Source organism: Pan troglodytes, chromosome 4 (assembly GCF_028858775.2).
Source record: "Pan troglodytes isolate AG18354 chromosome 4, NHGRI_mPanTro3-v2.0_pri, whole genome shotgun sequence".
Taxonomy (NCBI): domain Eukaryota; kingdom Metazoa; phylum Chordata; class Mammalia; order Primates; family Hominidae; genus Pan; species Pan troglodytes.
The window spans coordinates 15,382,255-15,406,625 of record NC_072402.2 but is presented as its reverse complement, the minus strand read 5'-3'; the positions used below and the strand labels follow the sequence as shown (position 1 = coordinate 15,406,625).

At 45.7% G+C, this 24,371-nt stretch overlaps 1 protein-coding gene across 2 annotated transcripts in view; it reads left to right on the top strand.

Moving 5' to 3' along the window:
* ANKH (ANKH inorganic pyrophosphate transport regulator) overlaps positions 1 to 24,371 on the top strand; it is a 161,532-nt gene that overhangs the window by 115,058 nt on the left and 22,103 nt on the right. For both annotated transcript variants that reach the window (XM_003310630.6, XM_063811095.1), the window contains exons 4-8: positions 345 to 428; positions 5,062 to 5,232; positions 7,006 to 7,140; positions 10,346 to 10,438; positions 14,381 to 14,476. In XM_003310630.6, coding sequence (XP_003310678.1) covers positions 345 to 428; positions 5,062 to 5,232; positions 7,006 to 7,140; positions 10,346 to 10,438; positions 14,381 to 14,476 — 579 coding nt within the window. The remainder of the gene's footprint in view (positions 1 to 344; positions 429 to 5,061; positions 5,233 to 7,005; positions 7,141 to 10,345; positions 10,439 to 14,380; positions 14,477 to 24,371) is intronic.

Here is a 24,371-nt window from a genome sequence, read left to right as displayed (position 1 = left end):
TTGGGACTGAGACGCTTGAGAGAGAGAGATTGTGTTTCCTCCATTCTTGGTATTCCTTCAGCTTTCCTGCCAGGCATACAAACCTAATAGCGCACTAGTCTACATACAATTGGTACTAAATAAATACCTGCGTGCAGTCCTTCACTCCACTGTAAACTCTAACATGGAGCCAGCCACCAGATCAAGTTACAGTAATTTTACCAACCAAAGATTTATCAGACCTGGGCTGCTAAGGCTTTGAGGGGGTATAAAGTGTATTTCAGGAATGCCCAGTAAATCTCAACAACCAGAAACAGCATAATCCTGAAGGTGTATCTCATGCCAAATTCTTTTCTTTCTGGCAGGCATGGACCCATGCTGGCATTCTCTTAAAACACAAATACAGTTTCCTGGTGGGATGTGCCTCAATCTCAGATGTCATAGCTCAGGTAAATATGGTCTGTGTGTCAATCAGAGCTCCTCAGAGTCCCCTTCTGGCATGTGTAACTGATGTGTGATTTATATTCATTCACTGTGCAGTACACTCTGCATTCGACCTGGTTTTGCCAGCACCGTTACATCACATAGAGACCTCAATAAATATTTGCTAAATGAATGAGAAAAGGGAACGCCCTGTAATAACAGTATGTATAATCTTGCTAGAATATGGGTTATAAGAATTTAAATTTAAATAAAGGGGTTTTGACCTTTATTTTTAAAGAGCATGCACGTGAGATGAGCATAAAGTCATACCTAGTACCTTTCGGCATGTCTTAGGGTCACTGTGCACTTGCCTGGGTGCCCTCTGCGTGGCCTATCACTATGAAGTCTGTCACTCTGTCCTAGAGGGAGGGCTCTTAGGAATTATTCTTCAATGTTCTTATAATCCTCTGTTGTTACCATGCAGGGCTGCCATTCACAGGTCACTTCCCCACATTTAGAAGGAACCAGGAAGTGGATTCAGCTACCTTTCCACGCGGTCTGAGAAGAAGGCCTACATCCCACTTTCTGTTGGGTCCAATTCTCTGAGCCCTGGCACTCAGCCCTGGCTTTCTGTCCTTTCTTCTTCTACCAAGGATAGTGCATGAACAATTTTAGTGGAAAAATAGATTGAATTCTTATGATTTATAAATTAGACTAAGTTCCTACAGTCAGGGATTTGGGAGAATGATTTCTTCATAGAGGAATAGAGGAAGAGGTTAGACTATATCTCTAAATGCCTTTCCAAATTCTCATGTCTTTTTTTTTTTTTTTTTTTTGAGACAGAGTTTCGCTCTTGTCGAATGGCACAATCTCGGCTCACTGCAACCTCCACTACCCAGGTTCAAATGATTCTCCTGCCTCAGCCTCCTGAGTAGCTGGGATTATAGGCATCTGCCACCATGCCTGGCTAATTTTTGTATTTTTAGTAGAGATGGGGCTTCTTCATATTGGCGAGGTTGGTCTCAAACTCCTGACCTCAGGTGATCTGCCCACCTCAGCCTCCCAAAGTGCTGGGATTACAGGCATGAGCCACCACGCCCAGTCTCATTTCTATTCTATGAATATTTCCATACATTTTTCCTTTCTTGCACACCCTGCTCTCTTAGCCACCTTCTTGAAATAATCGACTGTTGAACTGTTAGTACTTCCCTGAAGACCAAAAATTTCCAGATTAATCGTGTTTACTCCGTGGATCACTATTATAAGTAATTTAAATGGATTTCTACTAACTGTGTGTGTGTGTGTAAATACTAGCAATACTAGCAACCACCATTCTTTGGTATGTCTTTGTTAATTTTCTTAAGAGTTAGTAGAGAATTTTGTCCCAGTCTTACTTTCTGTATCCTATGGGAGATGAACTATACTGCCTTATTCACTCTAATCACTTCATTTGAAATTCAGTAAGCCTCTCTAATTTCAAACACTGGCATCAGCAAGTCGGTGAGCATTTGTGAGCACACATTTGTAGATGTGTGTTTTTTTAAAGGCAAAAAAAAAAAAAAAAACCTCTTAACTTTGCCTAAAATAAACATAGTACCCATCCAAGGACAGAAGAAGAAAAGCCTATCTCTGAAAAAGACTTTGCCAATACACCTACAGCCATTTTCCTTCTCTATTTTAAACCTGATCCTGGCCCTTGCCTGTTGAGGGAAGGCCTGCAAGTTTAGAATAAACAGATCTGGTTAGTGGGAGCGTGGAAGCCGAGTTCAGATGCCATCTGGCTTCAGGCTGTGCCTGGTGGAGTAGTTATTTTAAACCTTGTTACTTGAGTTCCTGCCACAATTTGGCTGGGGGAATAAATTCTCTTTTTAAGTCTTCTACCCTCAGGCCTCCTCTCATTACCTGAAAACGTTTGTTAGGTATGAAAACATACCTAAGTTGGTAGTGAGCAAATGGATTCCATGCAAAGTACTTTGAAATATCACCTTGGCATAAATAGCACATAATCACCAATCACCAATGATAAAATGGAAATCATTTATAATGCCTCAAATTTCAATGGCAATTCTCGAGGGGGGTTTTTTGTTTTGTTTTGTTTTCAGATTTTACTAAGTTAATGGGCTTCACACAATAATACAAAAAAACCTCTTGGTTTGTTGCAACCATGCAGTGCTTTTCTGTGCCGTCATTATTTTAACAGTGATATGTTCCAGTCAATCATTGCCAAGGGATTCGTGGAAACATATTGCTGTTTTTGTTTTGTTCCCTGGTCATCTGGACCTTCTTAGCTTGCTTGATATCAAGGTGAGAATTGTCAAGGTTGTTTGCTGTCTTTGGACTTTCCATCCTGTCACTCCTCTGCTATCATCAGCCCTTGCCTTTCAAGGTCAGCTGACATTCCAAGGCTGGTCAGATCACAATGTGTACATCCCCCGCATTCCTGTAAATTCCCTTATCTCCTGCCTTTTCATCTCAGCCTTCTGAGAAAATTCCTCTGAACCAACCTTATGTTACACATCTTCCTCCACTTGCGCGGTGCTTCTGCAAAAGTTTACACAACAGAATAAACTAATCAAACTGTAAATGCACAATCTTATCCTTCACCTCTGCTAACTCTGTAGCAACTATTTCAGAGAGTTTCTCTACCTCTCACCTCCCAACATAAGACCTCATTTCCCACCTCACAGAGTCAATTGCAGCAACCAAATTCGTCACCTTCCAGCCAACAAACCTACACACTTACTTTCCAACCCTGCATCCTCCCCATTCTCTTCTCATTGTAGGGGGGGAGGTGTCCCTCCTCCCACCAAGGGCCACTCCTCTGGGTCCTGGCCTATGCTGCTTCCTCAGGAACCTGTTCCCTGCTTTCTCGTGCATCGTTTCCCTTGTCCTGTCACACTCACATCTCTGCCATGTTAACACAGCAACGAGAAGCTTCCTGTGTATTTCACCTAACTCTTTAGCTACAGTTCTATCACTTTATAGCCAAACTTCTTGGGAGGGTGGCTTCTACTCACTGTCTTTTTCACTTCTCTTTCATTCTCTACCTACTTGAGGCTGACTTCCACCCCCGTCAGTCCACCCAGATGATTCTTACTAATGACTTTCCTGCCATTAAACGCAGCGGGCAGCTTTCCTGATCTTTACTCTGTTGACTACCCGCTCCTCAGTCACACACTCTTTCCCACCAGCCCTCTCACCGCTGCAGTCCTGGTTTTTACATGTTTCAGCTTGTTTTTCCATTGGTATTTGGCCATTAAGGTTGATGTAGCTCAGGAATATGCATTGTCCTGCTTTTGTTCTCAGTATGCTTCTGAGGTCTTTGGAATGAGTGGATCCCAGGAGGACTCTAGACAAAGGCTGGGCTGATTCTCTGATTTCTGCAGTACAGGGAGGTTAATACAGTTAAGCTTGATTTAGAGACTGTACCATTGAATAGAGATATAAACATTATTGTAATTTCATTCTCTCCTTACTCTGGTTATTTCAACCTATTCTAGTTTTATAGGTTAGTATTTTAAATGTTAATGTAAGTTGTTTTATAATTATTACTGCTGGTGTTTTTTGGCAGCATTTTTAGTGACTTTTTTTTGAGATAGGGTCTCACTGTCACCCAGGCTGGAGTGCAGTGGCACGATCAAAACTCACTGTAACCTCAAACTCCTAAGCTCAAGTGAACCTCCCACCTCAGCTACCAAAGTAGCTAGGACTACGGGTGTGCACCACCACACCTGGCTCATTTTTAAAAATCTTTTACAGAGATGGGGTCTCACTAAGTTGCCCAGGTTGGTCTGGAACTGCTGGCCTCCAACAGTCCTCCAGCCTCAGCCTCCCAAAGCACTGAGATCACAGGTGTGAGCCATGGCACCCAGCCCATTTTTAGTGCCTTCTATCCTATAAACATTAATGTCTATTTTCCTGTATATGTTATTTATCACTACTGTTTTTTTCTTTGTTAAATGTAGCCTAGTCCTCAGATGTGTGTTACCTACACACCTGAGTGTCCAGCCTCGAGAGGGAAAGGCTACATTAAGTTGGTAATGAGTAAATAGATTCCATGCAAAGTACTTTGAAATGCCACCTTGGCATAAATAGCAAGTAATCACCAAGCACCAATGGTAAAATGGAAATTATTTATAATGCCTCCAATGTCAGTGGCAATTCTTGAGGGGTGTTTTTTTGTTTGTTTGTTTTTGTTGTTTTGTTTTTCAAATTTTACTAAGTTAATGGGTTTCACACAATGGTACAAAAAATCTCTCGGTTTGGTGCAAACATGCAGTGCTTCTCTGTGCCGTCATTATTTGAATAGTTATATGTTCCAGTCAATCATTGCCAAGGGATTCCTGAAAACATATTGCATAAATTTTTTTAAAGTAATAACCTTAAAAAAGATGCCTTGAAAGATTTTTGTAGTTGCTTAAAAGAATTTTCATGGTGGGTATAACAAAATGATCCATGTTCCTCCAGTGAATCCCAAACATCTGCACATGAATTACATGAGAGCGACATTGGGTCATCATCCAATTTTTGGTTCTGTTTGCATAAAAGTCAAGATCTTTGCTCAGAGGTCTGTCTCAGGTTCAAGAGCGTGCCCCTGTGCTTCTGTCGATCGGTTCCCGCTTCTCCCCTCTGACCTGTTCCCGTTCTCCCTTCTCTCAGGTTGTTTTTGTAGCCATTTTGCTTCACAGTCACCTGGAATGCCGGGAGCCCCTGCTCATCCCGATCCTCTCCTTGTACATGGGCGCGCTTGTGCGCTGCACCACCCTGTGCCTGGGCTACTACAAGAACATTCACGACATCATCCCTGACAGAAGTGGCCCGGAGCTGGGGGTACGTCTACCAACCCAACAGCAGTCTGTCTGAGACTCAGAGTAGAATAAAACTGTATTCCGCCTCTATGTAAAATGAGAAATCAGTGACATCAAAACATGAAGTTGGCCAGGATGTCATACCCAGAGGCCAAGTGCTAGGTGTCTGCAGGGAAAGACAGTTGGAGGATTAATGAACTCTAACACATGGATGTGATCTGAGATGTCACTGTCCAGCCTCCTTATCCCATAGGAGGAGACAGAGGCACAGAGAATCTGTGGCCAAGGAATAGATACGACATTCATGGTTTTTCTTGCTCTTATAAGTTATTCTGCAGTCAGCAAAGGTTTTAGGACCCACGATACCTTTGAGTTTATATTTCATTGTGTTTAATTTTACAGCAGGGATCCAGGCTTTGTTTATGCTTTCTTCAATGGCCAATCCCAGTCCCTTATTCAGGTGCCTCCTGGGGACCAAGCACAACGTTAGGTACCATAGGGCAACACAGAATATTTTAAGATATGGTCTCTACCCTCAAGCAGCATCATATCCCATCTGGCAGATCAGAACAATACAGAAGCAACAATTAAACAGTCATCTGAGACAGCACATCACCTGCATGAGGATATAGGAGCCCCTAACACTGGGAGAAGGAACATAGTGATGTAGTGTAAGATGCTTCCTTGGAGGAGGTAGATCTTGCTGTGCCCTGAAAGTCGAATAAGAAACAAGTAGGAATGAGATAGAGAACCTTGTAGAGATGACCAAAGCAATCTGTTTGTTGTAAGTATAAACATTATGTGATTTCTGTGTGTGCTAATTTTCCCTACCCATAGGTATGAGACATCATTAGGTTTCTCTGCATTTAGCTGTAAGGCATCTATAGCCCTGAATTCATCCCCTCACCTCACCCTGATCCCTACTTGGGCCGCACATTACTTTGTCGTGTCAAGCAGTAATTGTTTTGACCACTTACCTCCATCTGAGGTCAGACTGTCAGTAAAATCCTATCTAGTTATCCCATCACTAGGCCAACCACAAATTGGTCTTGACAGTAACAATCCATCTCTTAACATTTAGCCACCAGCAAATGGAAATAAAGTGACCAAGATGGTTCCATGATGTAACTCTCACCCTTGTGAACAATCAAAACCAAAATTGCATAATGAAAGCCAGGCTTTAAAGATATTCCACACCTTTGCCGCAGAAGTCTTAGGAATCCCTTGTTCTTTACATGCCTTTATTTTGATTATGCTTTTGAACAGTTTACATGATGTCTGTGAGAGCTCCGAGAATAAGAACCTCTGTAGTCAGTTTCTACACTGCCAGAATAATTAGGCACATTTTGGTGAGCTGACTGATTCCAAAATAAATTATAATAACTTTTTTATTTCTAAGAGTTACCTCTTCCTGACGTGGCTTCCAGCCAGTCCATTTGATGAGATTAACAAAGACTTAATTTCAAACCTGTTTCTCAGGCCTGAGATGTGGGTTCTACCTTGGTTAGAGATTCCCCGAGTCTCAGTATGGAAAAGAGTGGTTGGGATCCATTAAATTTCAGTGTGTGTTTTAATTTCACAGCAGCTTGCCAGCTGTCTCGGTTAATTTCTATTAGGACTGAACATTTTATTTTAATTCAACTTGGCTTGTCTACAGACGCTTTTCCTTATATTACTTTCAAGTATAGTGAATTGGCTTGTGATTAACATACGAAGGAAAAGCTTTGATTCTGAATCGTTTTTTCCATTCTACTTCTAGAGTTCAGGTAACTTTTATCTTCGTTTCTTAACGCAGGGAGATGCAACAATAAGAAAGATGCTGAGCTTCTGGTGGCCTTTGGCTCTAATTCTGGCCACACAGAGAATCAGTCGGCCTATTGTCAACCTCTTTGTTTCCCGGGACCTTGGTGGCAGTTCTGCAGCCACAGAGGTAGGCCATGCTTTGGGGATGTGGGGCTTATGATCACCTTGGTGGGGCAGGGGGGTGCTGAAACTGATTTCCAGTTCTTCTCGAGAGCTCAAGTAATTCCCCAATATTAAATTACATGACAGTCACACTAGGAAGCCATAAAGATCTTGTTCAGTGACTTATAGTCATGTAATTGTATATTTTTATGATTATGGGAGAAAACCTGTCATGCATGTCGTACATCCTTCTTGTTTATCATATGAGGAACTGAGGCACAGAAAGAAAAGGTTAAAGACACAGAACTAGCTGGAAGCTGGGCTAGTGTTAGAATCCAGGTTTTCTGACTCCCACTCAGTTTTCCATGTCCACGGAATCAGCACTGGCCTCTTCACCGTGGTGGCAGAGGATGATGGAGCATGCATGCCACGTGGCAGCAGAGTGGGACACACCCAGTGGCTGCAGGGGCGCTGCCTCCGTGTTGACCCGGCCTCCCCTCACCTGCCCTTCACCGTCCTGCATGTGCCACCTGACCCGTCACCACCACACCCGCGCCTGGCATGCCCGCCTCAGATGGGGAGCTCCTTGATTGAACAAACTTTATCTGGAAACTGGCAGCCACTCCAAAGAAAGAGTTGACTCATTTTTCCCTCTTTCAAGTTGGGTTTGAACAAATAGAATTACTTCATTGGCTTCCTCCTCCACTTCCCTCTGGAGAATTAATTCCATCTCTGGAACTGCTGGTCCCGAGGAAGGCTCATGGCTGCCCACAAGGGCCCCCTGTCCAGGCACTGCCTTGAGGGGAGCGGCCCAGAGCCCTTACTGCGCTGTCAGCATGTCTCCAGCCAGAGTGCCTGCCAGTTTCCATGTCCTGGGAAGCTGCTCATGTTCTCCTGGAAAAAGCAGCACATAAATCAAAAGCAGAACGCTTTCTCTTGCTTCATGTGTTCCTGGATTTTGTTTTTTGAATCATGAACATCATCTTGGGTGGCTACTGTAACACACAGGTTTTGTTCTTGAATACTTCAGTTCAAGTTTCTCACAAAAAGTATGGGACCCCCACCACCTGTGTGCTAGAATTCCATCCACCCCTTTAAAAAAAAAAAAAAGGACAAATTATACATTAGAGCCATTTGAAAATTGCTCTCGATGGCATATAGGAACAGCACGTGGGGTACAGCACTGGCATTTATTGGTCATCTGCTCATGTGCCAGGCATTTATGTACATTTCCTTGACTCCCCAGTAACCCTATGGGATGGATATTATTGTTCTTACTGTTCCACCAGAGCAGCAAGAAGGGGAGCCATGGGAGAGGTGGTGCTTCGCACAGCTGGGGAGCGATGAGGTGAAGCTTTGGATCCAGGTCCGCCCGATCCCAATGCTCCTTTTTGTTCTAGCACACCACGCCACACCACACTTTCTTCACACTGCTGGGGACTTGCCTCATGTTCCTGGAACCTCTGGACATTGCCGTTTTGTTAATTAAAACAGATGAAGCTCGTTCTCCTCCTTCGCAGGCTAGGTAGAGGGTTGAACACTGCCAGGATGTAGGTTTAGATGCTTTGTTTTCGCTTTTCTTCCTTTTCATTCACATAGGGAAGAAACTGTCATTTTATTTTTTCTTCTTTAAGAGGTGGGGTCTTGCTTTGTCACCCAGGTAGGAGAGCAGTGGTGGCACGATCACAGCTCACTGCAGCCTCAATCTCCTGGGCTCAAGCGATCCTCCTGCCTCAGCCTCCTAAGCCACCATGCCCAACTAATAGTTGAATTTCTTTTGTAGAGACGGTGTCTCGCTTTGTTGTCCAGGCTGGTCTCGAACTCCCGGGCTCAAGCAATTCTCCAACCTCGGCCTCCCAAAGTGCTGGGATTATAGGCTTGAGCTACCATGGCTGGTCAGAAACTCATGTTTTCATGGAAACACATTGATAGCTTTCTGCACAAAATATGTATTTAATTTTCTTAAATTAAAAATCTAAATTGGGCCATACTGACCAAATTATGGTCAGAAATCCCATACAGACTGGGAGTGAGTTGGGTTGTAAGGAGAGTAGCACAGAGCCATCAACAACCACGCAAAATGTCAGCATCCCTGAAGGACGGAGTGGAGGCTTAGAGGTGGATCCCAAGGAAGAGACCCTCCAGAGAGCAGGGAGGGCTCGCAGTTGCATTTTGAGAATCCAAAATAAATAGAGCTAGACTAGAGGGTTCTGTGTGGCTCAATGGAATGAGCAAAGATTCTGGAGTCAGGTGGACCTGGGTTGAAATCTTGGCTTCTCAGAGCAATGGATGGTCTTTTCCCATCTTCATAGCCTACACTTGATTAAGGTGTAATAAAACCCAAAGGGAGCGATTGAAACCGTCTTTGCAAAAATATGACTGAGACAGTGAAAGAGATCTAACTTAACTGACTCCATCTTGCTTCCAACCTCCAAGCTGTCCTTGTTCATTCCTGGGTGTAGGCTGAACTGACTTTGGGAGAAACTTACAGTTTATAGTTTAAACAAAGATGGCAACAGCACTTTCCCAAAGCAGACCTCCTTCTTGCCTGGGGACTAGATTGCCTTTGTAGGACTAACATTAGCCACAAGATTAGAAATTATGTTTTAGGAATCATGCAGCTGGGGGCTACAACATTCTGATCCTCCCTAAACTGCTCCAAAGATCAGTGCTTATTTTGCAGACCCTGCACTTGATGGATCAGCTGGCCCCACGCAGATCAATAAACTGGCTCACCTGATCTTGTTGTGGCCCCTACCCAGGAACTGACTGAGCACAAGAAGACAGCTCCGACTTCCTATAATTTCATCTCTGACCCCAATGCTCGGGGAGACTGATATGAGTAATAATAAACTCTGGTCTCCCTCAAAAATTAAAAGAAAGAGAGAAGGAAAAAAAAAAAGGAATCTTGGCTTCCCAGCCAGTGGTCTGCACCTGTTTCTCATTGGATCCGCGTAAAATGTGACGCATCCCCCTCGTTTCACGTCCACTTTGTTGGCTGGCTCATTGCACTCCCAGGGATGCAGCAGAGTGCCTGCCCCTAGGAGCCCAATTTGCTGTCAGTTCCCCCCATCTTGGGCCGTCCTGTGCTTGCCTGATGTTTGTCACCCAGTGTAGCGGGCTCTGTCCTCAGTGGCTGCACCTGAGTCGGCGTGCTTCGTCACCTACTATAGCTCCTGGAGGACTTCCTGCTGGTACCCTGCTAACTCTGCCACCTCTTCCTGTTGCAGGCAGTGGCGATTTTGACAGCCACATACCCTGTGGGTCACATGCCATACGGCTGGTTGACGGAAATCCGTGCTGTGTATCCTGCTTTCGACAAGGTGAGAACCCGTGCGGTGTCGTGTCTGAAACATGCTTTTGAAATGACTTCTTGATAGACAGGGCTCTCTGATGAGGGACACTTTGTTGCTTCTCAGTCCTGCTTCCCTTTGTAAGGTTAATGTGACGTTGGGGGCATTGAAGGAATATTTTCCTCAGAAAATAACAGTGGCAAGTTGAAGCTTACCTTTGACGCTGATCCCAAGATGCTTTTCCAAAGTGATCAGCCTGTGGTTACTTTCAGGTTATTCCCATTGAGAAATGATTTGTTTGCGAAAGGGAAAATAAACTTCCCCCAAAATCACTTTATGGGATTTTATTTCTGTGGTTTGTTTCTTTAAACGAATGCTTTGCTGACCCCATACCAGATGGCTAAGGTGTAGGCAGGAAGCCGTGCGTGGCTGTCTTTCTGTGGGCTGGCCTACCTGCATGCTCAAGTTGGCCACAGGCAAGACCTGGGTCCAGTGTTTTGATATGGCAGACGTATTCCAGTGGAAAGCCTGTTGACAGCTGCTCCGTCTCCCCAGCCATGGGAGTCACATAACCCTTCTGCCCTGTAACTTGTGACCCAGTCAGCACTGTCCTGCTGTCATTCAATTAAAGTCTATTTTATAGTGTTATCATTTAAACCTATAGACTTTTTTTAATACTCTAAAACAAATGGCTGGTGAAACATACTCCAAAAATAGTCTACAGTGTTTTAAAATGATACACAGGAAGGAAGCAAACAGACTGCTACTTCTTACCGTGAAGGGCACCTGTTGTGCCTTGAATGTCTGCAGAACTAGCAGCCACTGCCAGCATCACACTGTCTTATCCCAGCCAGAGCCTGTGAAGTGAGGAGAGGAAGCCTCCTGGCCAGGGGTGTCCACAGCGCTCAGCTCTGGCAGAATGGGCAGCTTGGCCTTGGACCCTGGGTAATGCTGGCCCCTCCCTCTTTCCCCCACCGCCGGCCTGACCTCTCCTGGGCACGGGAAGCCCTGGGAAGCCACACAACAAGGCTAGGCCACAGGCTGCAGGCCTCTCTCCTTCCTTCACGTGGCCACCAGCTTCCAAAATGCCCCCCTGAGACCGTTTGTGGGTTCTGAGAGGGGCGAGGCCTGCGGAGCAGGGACCTGGGGACCCCCTCTCCCCCAGCACACCTTACAGCCTGGCCCAAGGGCATCCCCCAGGCATCTCTGAAAGTGTGAGGTGGAGACGGAGGATCAAGCCTGGAGTGATCACCCACATCTGCCCTCCTCCTCCTCTGCTCCTGCAGTTCCCGAGCAGTTTCTCTGTGAATGCGTGCTTGTGCAAACACACACCCACGTCCACCTCCACACACAGCCTGCTCCCACTTCCCCATCAGGGCATTCTTCCACTGCCAGCCCCCAGGCCACTCTTCCCTGTCTCTATCACCTGTCTCCTCTATTTCCCTACCCATGGTCACCTGGGAAAGGGTAAACCACCTGAAAACCAGTGAGGGATTCCCCTGCCTAAGCTAATGGGCGATAGACCCAGAACCGTGTACTGAGTGTGGAACTTCCTCAGTGGACCATTAGTTAGGACCCACCACCTACTGGACTGTGAGTTAGGACCCACCACCTACTGGGAATATTCAGTTGCAGCATCAGGATGCAGAGCATCTCCTAAGAAATGCTTTTGGTTCCTGCTTCACAGGCCTTTGAGAGTGGACTCAGAAGGCATGAGTCACTTGCTGGAGAGAGCAGACACTGTGTTTGAGTGGGTTTAATTCAGTCTATAGATAGAAATCATTGTTTTCAAGGCACATGTGTATAGAAGTAAATCCTAGAAAACCAGCATGAATGTATGTCTTCTTGCTAAATTTCAGTTCTAGCTCCTGATTAATAAGGTGATCATCTGATGAAACTGATGAGAAGGGCAAGTGCTGAAGTGTTAGAACCTCCTGGCTGCTTAGGTCTCATCTGAGATTATTTTTGGCCACCTTGAAATCATAAAATTTAACAATACAACACTGTGTGGTTTCAGTAAGAGCATCCAAGAAAAACATTGTTTTATTCTTGATCACAGAGGCTAGGAGCTATAAAAAAATTCCTTTAACGAGGATACCTCTCACCAGAACTTCAAGTTACTCCAAATCCTTTTAAAACCTCGCCCATTGTTTCCAAGCATTCCAGCGAGCTACACCAGCCATTTATATGAATGCCGTCTATTCACCAAAATCTTAGGCACCTCCATATGGACTTCCAGAATTTGCTGCATTGACAGTTGAAATCCTGAGCTTCTTTGTGGGCTCCAGAATCAGAGATTTAAAATTTCTCACATACCTTCCGGGAGTTCTAGCTAAGCATGAGCTGAGAAAGGTTTCCACTAGTGCAGATTCTCTCTAATGTTCAGTTACCTGCAAAAAAGGATGCTTCTGAGCCAATTGGGCAAACAAACTGAAACTCCAGTGCTAATGTAATGATACCTGCTGGTTTATTTTCACGATCTTCACGTGAATATGTGCCATTTTGCAAATCACAGTGCCCCTGAAGGAGCTGTGGTGCGTTGCTGTCCCCATGGCAGTATGTGTGTTTTGCTGAGGCTCCCTAATTCTTTCCAACATAGGCCTCCTCATCGTACCCAGCAGGGCAGTGCTCTTACAGAATGCGGTCCTCTAACACATCCAGGGTGAATGGAGACGGAGGTCTCCAACCACTGGGACTTGTACTTTGCCATAGAGCAGTCTAGAAAACAGATATGTTTTAGAGACTAGAATTAAGAAAACGTATACTCATTCAGAGGTTGGTGCTGGTGGTGGAAGGGATTTGAGAAATGACCTTAGCCTCCCAGTAAAGGAAAAGCACAAGCTCTTTTCCAGGTGGATCCTGTAGTAGCTGTGGGTGTGTGTTTCACGCGGCTGGATGCGGAGCCAGGTGTTCAGGGTTTGTTTTTGTGAGTCGACTCTGGGACTAATTGGGTCCATAATGAGGTCAGGGTTATTTTTCTCTGCCAGTTTTCGTGGTCCGGGGGCCAGGCCCTCGTTTTGCAGGGGTGAGGAGCACGCTTAGCAGTGCAGCTGGAGTGCCTCGGCAGGCCCCTTTGACTGTCAAGCTGGGTGACATCTGAGCCCCCTGCAGTCCTGCCTGAAATGCAGTGCAGCAGGTGTTCTTGGGGCATCTTTTCTCCGCAGATGTTGTGCTGAGTGATTCAAGGGGAGACACGCAGGGCGTTATCTCAGCAAGCACAGCCTCACCGGGGTTGGACGCATGACAGGACATGATGCCTGCCCTCAGAGAGCTCCAGGGTCATCAGGCTTTACAGGAGGTGAGGCCCAGCTTGGAGGTCAAAGGTCAGAGAGGCTTTAGGGAACAGATGGGCTGTGAAGATGATGGGCCTTAGAAAGAGGGATGTTTTTGAAAATCAGGATTCAATGGCAGGAGGAACAAAAGCTCCAGGTGTGTCAGGGGAAGAGCAGGAAGTCCCATTTGGGCTAGAAGTGGAGAAGTCATGGCTGGAAAGTGAGTCTGTGTCAGATTGCACAAGGCCTTGAATGCCCAGTGGAATTTATAGTCCATTTGGTAGAGAGGAGAGGAGCCCTGGAGGCCACTGAGCAGGGCCATGGCATTTAGGGAGACGCCGATGGTGGCCAGGCACAGGGTGTGCTGGGACCAGGAGCGGGGTGCATGGGGCAGAAGCAGGCTTCAGAGCCAAAGCCCCAGGACTGGGTGAGATGGGCTGCCCAGGCAGAGGGGAGGTGACTGAGTTGGAAGAGCTGCAGGGCATTGAGTCGAGAATTCACTCAGGTTAATGATCCTGTACAGGGACCTGACAGCTGCCCGAGAGACACTCAACATGACAGCCGCCTGGCAAACTGTCACTTGAAACCTCTAATTCAGACACATCAGATAAAACAAAAGCAAGATGCTCTTCAAGATCCCCCGGTGGGTTCAGCCAAGGATAAGCCGGGCCCATTCATGACTGTGGTTTTCTTTCCCCAGAATAACCCCAGCAACAAACTGGTGAGCACGAGCAACACAGTCACGGCGGCCCACATCAAGAAGTTCACCTTCGTCTGCATGGCTCTGTCACTCACGGTAAGGACAGAGGCTCTCTCTGTCTCTTCTCTCTGTTTGGTTTTTGTAAAGGGGCAAGTTGCTATTTTAAAGGGGGAAATCTTATTTTCCACAATGTAATGTGATGCTAGATTAATTAGCAACCTCTTCAATACACTTTCTTCTTCAAATGTGAACGATTGTTATTCAAGGAGGCCCTTGAGTCTAGGAATAAAGGACCCACTTCAGGCATTTCTTGGGACTTCTCAAATGCTGCAGAAAGGAAGAGGTTGCCTTTAATTGGAACAATACACTTGTCTTGCTGAAAAATTTCTAGCCTACTTTTTAAACATCGAAAGTCAACTTTACAACCATCCCTGTCTCTTTTCCAAATTTAATCAGCATTACTTCAGTTTTCCCCAGTAAAATTTCCTTTCCAGTTATGTTTGTGCTGACATAGCTTACTTACGTGGCCATCATGTGCCCATAGGCATTGAGCCCCTGCGGGATCCCAGGCCCATCTGTCTGCTGAGGATACAGCTGTGAGCAAGCGTGTGTGACACTGTGTCAGCAGCAAAGCCTGTCAGTATTTCTATGCGCAACCTTAAATAAACAACACACATCCTTCATTATCAAGCCCCCGTGTGTAATTCGGATGTGTTCGAACACTGATAATGTTCAAAAAACATGGATAAAATAGGTACATGCTTTGTAGTCCAAAGGACGTGGTATATAATTTAAGGTTTTTTTAGAGCGTTTATCAACAGTGGCCAAAAACTTACCGTTTATAAACAGCCTTCCGTTGGAGACTGTGCCCTTTGGGTTATAAAGATGGAGATGAAAAAGACGATAAGAAGAAATAAGGGTCTTTTGAACTCGGTTCTGTTTTCCTTGTTTATTGTTGTCACAACACATGTCCTATTAAATCCGGTAGAAACTTACTTTCGCATATACAATAGAAATATTTGCAGAAATGTCGAGATGTGTGCAGTTGTCATTGTCAATAACTAATAAAGAGGACCGGAGGCTGTGAAGGTGTTGGATTATGCCAATAGCGGGAGCACAGGGGCTGGGTCCTTCTTACCGTCATCACAAGAACCGTGGAGCTTGATGAGCGCTGTTAGTGGGCCATTAAACTCAAGGCCTGCGTACATTTTAAACCTTTAATGGACATTTTGAAAGCCTGCAGCTTAATATTTGATCCGTTGATCCAACACCTAATTAGATTGTCACAAGGGCAGTGCCCATCACAGAAGACCTCTGACACTGCCGAGTCATGACCTCGTGTCCTCAGCTGCCCTTGTCACCACCGACACAGCCCCTTTTGCCAGCCTGTCCCTGTGGAACACGGGGGCGCTGGGAACCTATTCCAGCACTGCCTCACTGCAGAAGAATTGCTGATAGCAATGCCTGTTTGAGCGGGGCCGGTTCCCCAGGCAGCCATGCTCCCCTGTTAGCATGATTTCTCTCTGTGGTGCCCAAGCTTTTCCATAGTTCCCTAAAACATTAGCAAAACACTGAGCAACTTTGAAACCATTTAAGAGCATTTTAGGCAGAACAGAGCAGGTTTCTTTTCCAGGAAAAGACCTCAGCATTTGGAGACTGTGTTAAATGGCTGGAAATCCAAGGTTGAATTAACTCTGCTGTGAGGCCCTGTGACTTGGACCTCATCTGCATATAAAGCTGACAACGCCTGGCTGCCGCTGGCTCTGTGGTCCAGAAACTCACCTCCTCTGTCTTCTTTCATACTGTTTAACATCTTTCCGCTGCTAGAGTTGAATCTGATGGAGAGCTTTACCGGATTGGGCTTAAGGACATTCACCTCTCTTTCAGTTCACAGGCAATAATTTATACTTCTAAAAAAAAATTCTGCAAGTTTATTTTGAAATGATAATGACTTATAATCTGGGAAAATGCTTACAGTTCCCAGGTAGAGGCTTTATTTATTATTCTAATCCTCTATCTAAAAACCATCTGTGACTTGAAGTTTCTCAGGGTAAATTTTCACCTTCTAGAAATAGAGATTCAGAACCCTTTGTCAGAAAGGAACTTGGAGATGAACTAGTCAAAACCCATAATTTTTCAGAAAAGGAAATGATTCACACCGGACAAGTGACTTGTCCAAGTATCCAGTAATAGAACCAGCTACAGCCCAGCCTTCAGGGCATGCTCTCCAGGGCCCTGTGCTCTGAACCACACTGTTCCCAGAGAGTAGGAACAAATACTGGCCCTTAGGTCTCCAGATTGGGGCGCTTGCCACCATGCCTGAAACGGTGGTTTCTTGCCCATTAAAAACCATAGTATTTGAGTTTGTGGCTTAGGAAGGGTCTCATGTACACCATCCTTATGATGATTCAATCAATTGATCCAACATCTTGGCTAAAGGAGTTTTCACTGAAAGACACATAGAAAAAAATATAAAGGGAGATTTTTCTCTTTTTTTTCTTTTTTGAGACAAAGTCTCACTCCGTCGCCCAGGCTGGAGTGCAGGCGCATGATCTCGGCTCACTGCAACCTCTGCTTCCCAGGTTCAAGTGATTCTTCTGCCTCAGCCTACCAAGTAGCTGGGATTACAAGCGCCCGCCACCACACCCGGCTGATTTTTGTGTTTTTAGTAGAGATGGGGTTTCACTATATCGGCCAGGCTGGTCTCGAACTCCTGACCTCAAGTGATCTGCCCGCCTCGGCCTCCCAAAGTGCTGGGATTACAGGCATGAGCCACCGCGCCCAGCCGGAGATTTTTCTTTCTAAATTAAACATTAAACTGTCCCTGTAATGAGTACTCACCTTATTCTGTCTCTTACTGTATTCATTCTTGTACATCTTTTGCTGCTCTTGGGCCCCAAACTTCATGAGGCAGGGTCTGCAATGTCATCTTTTATCCCCAGGGCTTAGCATCCTGCTTGACACTGAGAAAGGTCACAGTAACAAGTTAACAAACACAGGAATCAACTAATCCTTAATTATGAGACACCGGTCAGTAAGGTACCGACAGCATTCACCCTTGTGAATGGCAATCTTCTCGTTTATGCTCAGTTTGTATTATCGTAAAAGCTTTTAAAAGGCTCTTGATTTTCTAGTCTATTTTCTTTTTCCTTGGTTTTGGGTTTTTTTTTTTAACTGTTTGTATAGAAGGGGTCTCACTGTGTTGCTCAGGCTGATGTCGAATTCCTGGCCTCCTAAAATGCTGGGATTAGAGGCATGAGCCACTGCCCCTGGCCTGTTTCTGTTTTTTGAATTTTGAAACTTCTTAATATCAGGAAATTAATGTAGCAGAGGTCATTGAAACGCTTGAGAGCAGCACACTTGGTGTTTATTTCAGCGGATGATTCTATGTATACAGTAGGAGCTGCGTGATGATGCCACAGCCCTCCACACATTGGCCAACGTTAGCACGCTTTCCCACACTCCGCTGCTTTGGGAAAATCAACTTTTATCCCTGAGTCTTTTGAGAAGAGCTGACCCCCAGGATCCTGTAGACACCCAATGACTCAGTGATTCAAAGGAAAACGTATACTGTCCAGAATCAAAATGCATCCTTCCCTCAGAACAGCCCCCTCTCCAGGCCCTGACATTTGGAGTTCAACACCTGCCTTTGACTGGGAAAAATACCGCGGTGTCACTGCTGACAGTTAGTAAGAGGCTCATTTCAGCATGTTACAATGACGTGTTTGTTTATTCCCTATTACACATTTTCTATTTAAATTTAGAGTATCTGTCCTACTCCAGAAGTTGGTTCTGCCCTTGTACTCTTATCTAGCAGTTTTGTTGATCACTGGGTTTTAAGAAAAGCAGTAGATGTCTTCTGCCCAGTGTGGAAGAGGGGCTGAAGTCAGAGGGGTGTAGAGTAGGAAAATGGAAATGTTCGCGATTTCCGTTAGCATCTTGCTTTCAGTCCTTCAGAGCTGCGGTTAGGCATGCTCAGCCAGAGGTTGATTGATTGATCTCTCTAAACCATCTGATGGGCATGAGGATGAGAAAGGGGGTACCTTTAGTTGATCCAAAAGATTGGCTTCAAAACAGTAGAACTGTCAGATGAAACGGAATCCCCTTGATAGCAACGAGGGAGCAGACACAGTGCAAACCCAGGTTAGCAAGGCGCCTGCTGACTGACAAGCAGCTGTTTGGGGTGAAGGGAAGCACATTTCAAAAATATATGTGGCATAAAGCCATTTGGAAGAACAGCTTCAGAGGGTCTGCTTTCATGTGGAAGCGTGCAGGGTTGCAGCCACGCAGAGGAGACTGCATCGCAGCCTCGCCATGCAAGGTGTCTCCACTGGTGCTGGAGTCAGAGCCAGTGGTCGCCTTGCCCTGAGCCTTCCTGGACAGCTGCGGCCTCTGTCGCTCATGTGACTGGCTGTAGAACACAGTGACAGTGAGTGTGCCCTAAAAGGCTGTGCTTCTCTAGGTAGACACTCCTGGAGCCACAGGCTGAGGCAGCAGTGAGCTCACAAGAGAGGAGCAGGCACCGCAGTCCTTCCTCTTATGTGGGGAAGGCAGCTGCAGTGCTGAACTTACAGAAACCCAGCCTCCTACAAACCCCTGGGGTCTATCATGGTGCCCTCCTGGACTCTAGATGTGGGGATAAGATAGAAACCACTCACCGGCATGGGCTGTATCTTCCAACAGTCCTTTTGGTGGGGAAGAAATGTCCCAAAAGAGTGACGGACCTCCCTATTCCTGCATGCCAGGCCAAGTGGTGAAAGCCAGCCCATCGGGCTGCTAAGTTTACCAAATTTGCCAATTTACCCAAAACATGACTTTTTAAAACTGTTTCTGAAGTCCATAGCCAATCATATTTTAATAAACAGAAGTTTTTAACACCTTTGGATGCTTTTAGTTGACTAGTTTCCATTTTGATTTCACAATGGCATTTTCAGAACATCTGCTGTTTATCTTCTCAAGCTCCCTGCTCTGCTGTACTTTGGGGAGTTAGTGCCAAGAGAGGGGGACCCTCTGCTTCAGGAGACATAGAGAAGAATCCATGCAAAGCACAGGCTTGGACTCTGCTAAGCCTCCCCAAACCGTTAGCACACAATAGAAATGGGATCTCTCCAGATGGATCTTGGCAAGCAGAGCCAGCCAGGCACTTTTGTGCAGTGCACGAATTACACGACCATACCCAGCACCCCCGGGATGCCACATTCAGAGAAAGTCAGAGAAGGGGGAGAACAAGGATCAGGGAAAGGAGAGTGACTGAATGTCAGAGAGGTGGAGTAGCGTGAAGGTCAGAAGGAGAAGGGAGAGAGACTGGTCAGAAAAAGAGGGGAGGTGACGACTCAGAGAAAACTGGAGCAGAATGGTAGAGGTGGGGTTACAGACAGGGAAAATGGAGGCCCTAGAGACCCTGGGGCCCTCCCAGCCCTTGGGACCCTGCCAATCCTTCCTGTAAAAAATGGCTATAAACTTTAGAAGAGTTTAAAAGAGACAAGATCTTAAAACTCAGAAAATTTGACAAATTGTTGGTTGGCCAAATTGGTTATCCACCAGTTGATTTTTGGCGAGCTGACCTGTTTCAAGATGGCAGGTGAGGATGGGACTCTGTCCAGGGCTGGCCCCACACACCCACATTCTGATGACGCAGAGGTCATGGGACTGTGCCAGGGCCCCCAGACTACCTCCACTGGTCCCCAAATAACTGGTTTCACTGGCTTCAACACATGGAGGCTGCTTGATGTGGTGGGGGTAGGGAGGTGTTGCTGTCACTTGAGGCAGAGAGAGAAGGAAGCCTGGCCACGCTGGCACAGTGTGCCAATCAAACCACGTGGCCTCATGCAATAGAGTGCAAGGGTATCTGAGGTCAGTGGCTGTTTGTATTTAAGGATCTGATTCTTTAAAAAAAAAAAAAAAAAGTTAGGTTTTTACTCTGGATCTTTCTGAGCCTTGCTTTTTGCAGTCAGTGGGGGGTTAAAGGGAGACCGTGAAACTGCATTCAACCCAGAACCTTCTATTTTATTGTTATGGGTTGAATAGGATTCGCCAAACATTCTTATGTTAAAGTCCTAACCCCCAGTACCTCAGAATGTGACCTTACTTGGAAATAGGGTTAAGATGAGGTTCTGGTAGGTGAGTAGGGTGGGCCCATAATCCCCTATGACTGGTGCCTTTTTAGAGGAAGAAATTTGGGCACAGACATGCACACAGGGGAAGCACCACGTGTAGGCTGGAGTTTTGCTGCCTCAGCCCAGGAGCTACCAGAAGCCAGGAAAGGCCTGGAACAGACCCTTCCCTAGCACCTTCAGAGGGCATGTGCCTCTGCTCACACCTTGATTTCAGTCTCCAGAACTGTGGGGCAGTAATTTTCTGTTGCTCAGAGTCACCCAGTTTGTGTTATTTTGTTTTGGGTGCCTGGCAAGCTAACAACTATGATTTCTGAAAGGAGGGAATCTTCTCGTCACTTAAGGCTGCATGGATTGATGAACCAGACTTCTAACTATTCGACTCACTTGTTTTTGTTTTTTGTTAGATTCTATCTCCTTTTAGTTTCATGAGACATCTCTATTATTTTATTTCCAGATTCTCCATGTGAGTAGGGGATTTGCTTAGAAATATAGTACTTTATGCAGTGTGGCCCTGTGTCTGCATTTTTTAGTTTAATTTTTATTTTTTGTGGGTACCTAGTTGGTGTACATATTTATGGGGAACATGAGCCATTTTGATACAGGTAACCTGTGCCAGTACTTACATGCTTAATGATATTTTTGCCAAAGGTTTCTCTGGGGACAGGGGATATTGACATCGTAGCTACTGATAGAAGTACTAGGACTAGATTTAAGTTACTTTGCTTCTTGTTTTTTTTTTCTGCTTTTTATTCATTGAATAATGCAGTGCCCCTCAACAAGGTCTTTGCAGAGCCCAGGACTAACCTGTGCCACTACAAACATTCAAAAACTGAAATATTTTTCCAATTTTCAGGAAACAAAATAAGTTGCTAGAATTTTATTCATTTGTATTTATTCCCCCCCAGATGGCCTCAAAATCTTGATCTCTTCTACTATTTACCACTTGAACCTTATAAAGGGTAATCTGATTTGGCACAAAATTATAAAAATTACTCATTTTTCAGTTTAACGTATCAATACACACCCGTGTTCTGCCAAGAACCCACGTGGGGCCCACCACCTGAATGAGTTTGAAAGCAACAGGGAAGACACGTTGTTTATACCCTGGGCCTGCAGACACGCACTGCTCACCAGCCCCTCTGAGCCCTTAAGGAAGTAAAGCCTGGGCCCCACAGATCCCTGCACCTGCCGAGTGCTGCCTGACCCGAATCCCACCTCAAAGAGGCAGGTGCCCAGCCCGGCTCTTTCGGTTTTCACTGCTGTGGAAGCAGAGCTATCATAGTGTTATAAGGTTTCAGTGCCACAAAAGACATAGCACTCGAATATAAAATTTTCTTTTTAATTCTCAGCAAGGCAATGTACTTCTATAGAAGGATGCGCTCTTACAGATGGAGCAATGGTGAGCGCACACATGGACAGGGGAGGCGAAGGGGTTCTTATCCCTGACGCACGTGGCCCCTGCTGCTGTGTTGTTTCCCTATTGGCTAGGGTTAGACTGCACGGGCTAAACTAATTCCGATTGGCTAATTTAAAGAGAGTGACAGGGGTGAGTGGTTTGGGGGGAAAAATGATTATGGCAGAGCAGGAAATCGGAATGAGTCAGGGTGGAGCAGGTAATCAGAAAAGGTTGCTTTACGAGGAAGTTAAGTTTAAAAGTAGAAGGCAAAGAATTGAACATATTGACATACTGATTCTTTGAAGAGAAATTTAGAACGCATATCTAGCAATAGGGAGAGGTCAGTCAGGAACTGCCATCCCACACAAATGGTGAAGTCACTCAGTAGGGCTTCATTGATCGACTTCCATGATTAATACCTTATGATTCCCTACAGGTTTTTTAAAAATTGGTTTTCTTAGTCTCAGCTTAAAGACAGTGTACAGAAACCAGACATCAGCCTGACGGGGTGCCTAGTCCAGACACTCCCGACACGCATGCGCCATCAACGTGGAGAAAGCAAAGATGTGGCGCCTCTGGCCTCTTGGCTTTCCGAGCCCAGCACCAGCTCGGAGGCTGTGAGGCACACGGGGCTCCGCACACGAGCACTTTCCCCGTGGCCTGAAACTCCCGATGACCTGCCATTCACTTAGGTGCAGCAGGCAGGGAGCCCAGCAAAGCCCATGTAAATGATCTCAAAATACCTCAAAAATTACCAAATAGAGGTAATTACATGAAGCAGTGTGTGAAATGAGCACAGTGAGGATCTAAAACAGCTGATTAGCATGCTAAATGGCCATTTTGTAAGTTTAATGAAGTAACATATCATTTGACACAGGAACAAAAGAAAACAATCAAAAAACACTCTGGGCACAGGAGAGACTTCACTGGCTTCCCTCTCCCAGGCCTGGGTGTCTCCTGCACCTACGGGCAGTGCTTGTGAAGTGCTTTTAGCTAGTCTGTGGTCTTTGCTCAAAAGGGTCTTCATTTTCTCTTAAAGGCTGACTACTGTGTCCCCAGCTCTGGGTCGGATGTCCCACTTGCTCGGGCACAGTAAGGTAAATGGGTTTTAATGGTGCCATGAAATTCTTCTGGGGTCTTTTTGTATCTTCTGAGCCCAGTACAAGGCTAAAAGAACCACAAAGCGCTGCCAAGAAACAGCACATATGGCAAACAACAGTGCCTCGAAACCTGCTCACTATGAATCTGGTGCCAGACAGTTTTCAGTGGCCTGTAGTCCTCCCTGGAGATGGCTCTTAACTGATGTGGCTTGAAGAATGAACTGATTGTTACCAAAAAAGAAGTTTCCAGAGGGCCAGGGTGCACAAACTGGAGCTGACACCACTGATCTCTTACAAGTTCCCTCCTTTGAAACTGGAGATGGGTTCAGCTGGGGGGGCTGTCTGTCACGCCTGTGGCTGTCATGACATCTGACTGCCCTGTATGTGTCTGTTGATTTAATGAGGGAAGAGGGATGGAGGCAGAGGGATTTAGGTCAAGCTGGAATTGGCTACATAGCTTGGTGCTTATAGCTGTGGGCCCTGGAGCCACAGGGCTTGGGTTCAAATCCAGGCTCCACCACTCACTAGCCAAGTGGCTTCAGGAAAGTCACTCAAAACTGCCATCTTCAGTTTCCCCAGATGCCACACAGAGGCAACAAGAATTGCTCACCTTTTAAGACTTTAAAAGGGGTAAAAGCTTAGTGAAATACCTGGCATGTGCTATATGCAAAGAATGCCAGCTCTCCTCAGCCACCAGCTCCACCACCAGGACACTCAGTGGTCCTTAACATAGGGAAAGAGGGCTGCACATGTACATAAGTAGCTAGGGGTATATTTTATGCCAAGGAATAATTTTATGAATTATATATATGTATCTATATCTTATAGATAAATATAAAGTTTATAGTCTTCAAATTTGTGTGGGTTTTGGTGGGGGGGGGGGGTTGTTGTTTTTTTAAAAGCCAGTCTCTTGATCGGTAGATTTACACACACCTTCAGTAGACAAACCCTGCCACAGACGTGACTCCTGTATGAACCATTTTTCTCCTCGGGGAAGCTCTTTAGTTGACCCATCACCCCCTGCTATTTACAGCCTCCCAGTCCCAGGCACAGATGGTGCTACCAGAGCCCCATCTTCTTGCTAACACAGAGATGCCAGTTCTCCATCAAGCTGCAGTGAACACAAAAAGAGGGGAATGAATAGGTTGAGTCCTCTGACTAGACATCTGATAGAACCACAGACACAACCACATAGTAGAAAATGCCAGTAAGGACCAATTTTAAGTTGCACCTGGGCCCAGGAAGCATGTTAACATTTTGAAGTCCTCAGGTGAGAAAGAACACCCGCATGTCCACAGAAACCTGGGTCCTGTGGGGCACGCGTGATGCTTCCTAGGGACCCGTCACGACCCCTGTTCACGTGACACTCGTGCAGCTCC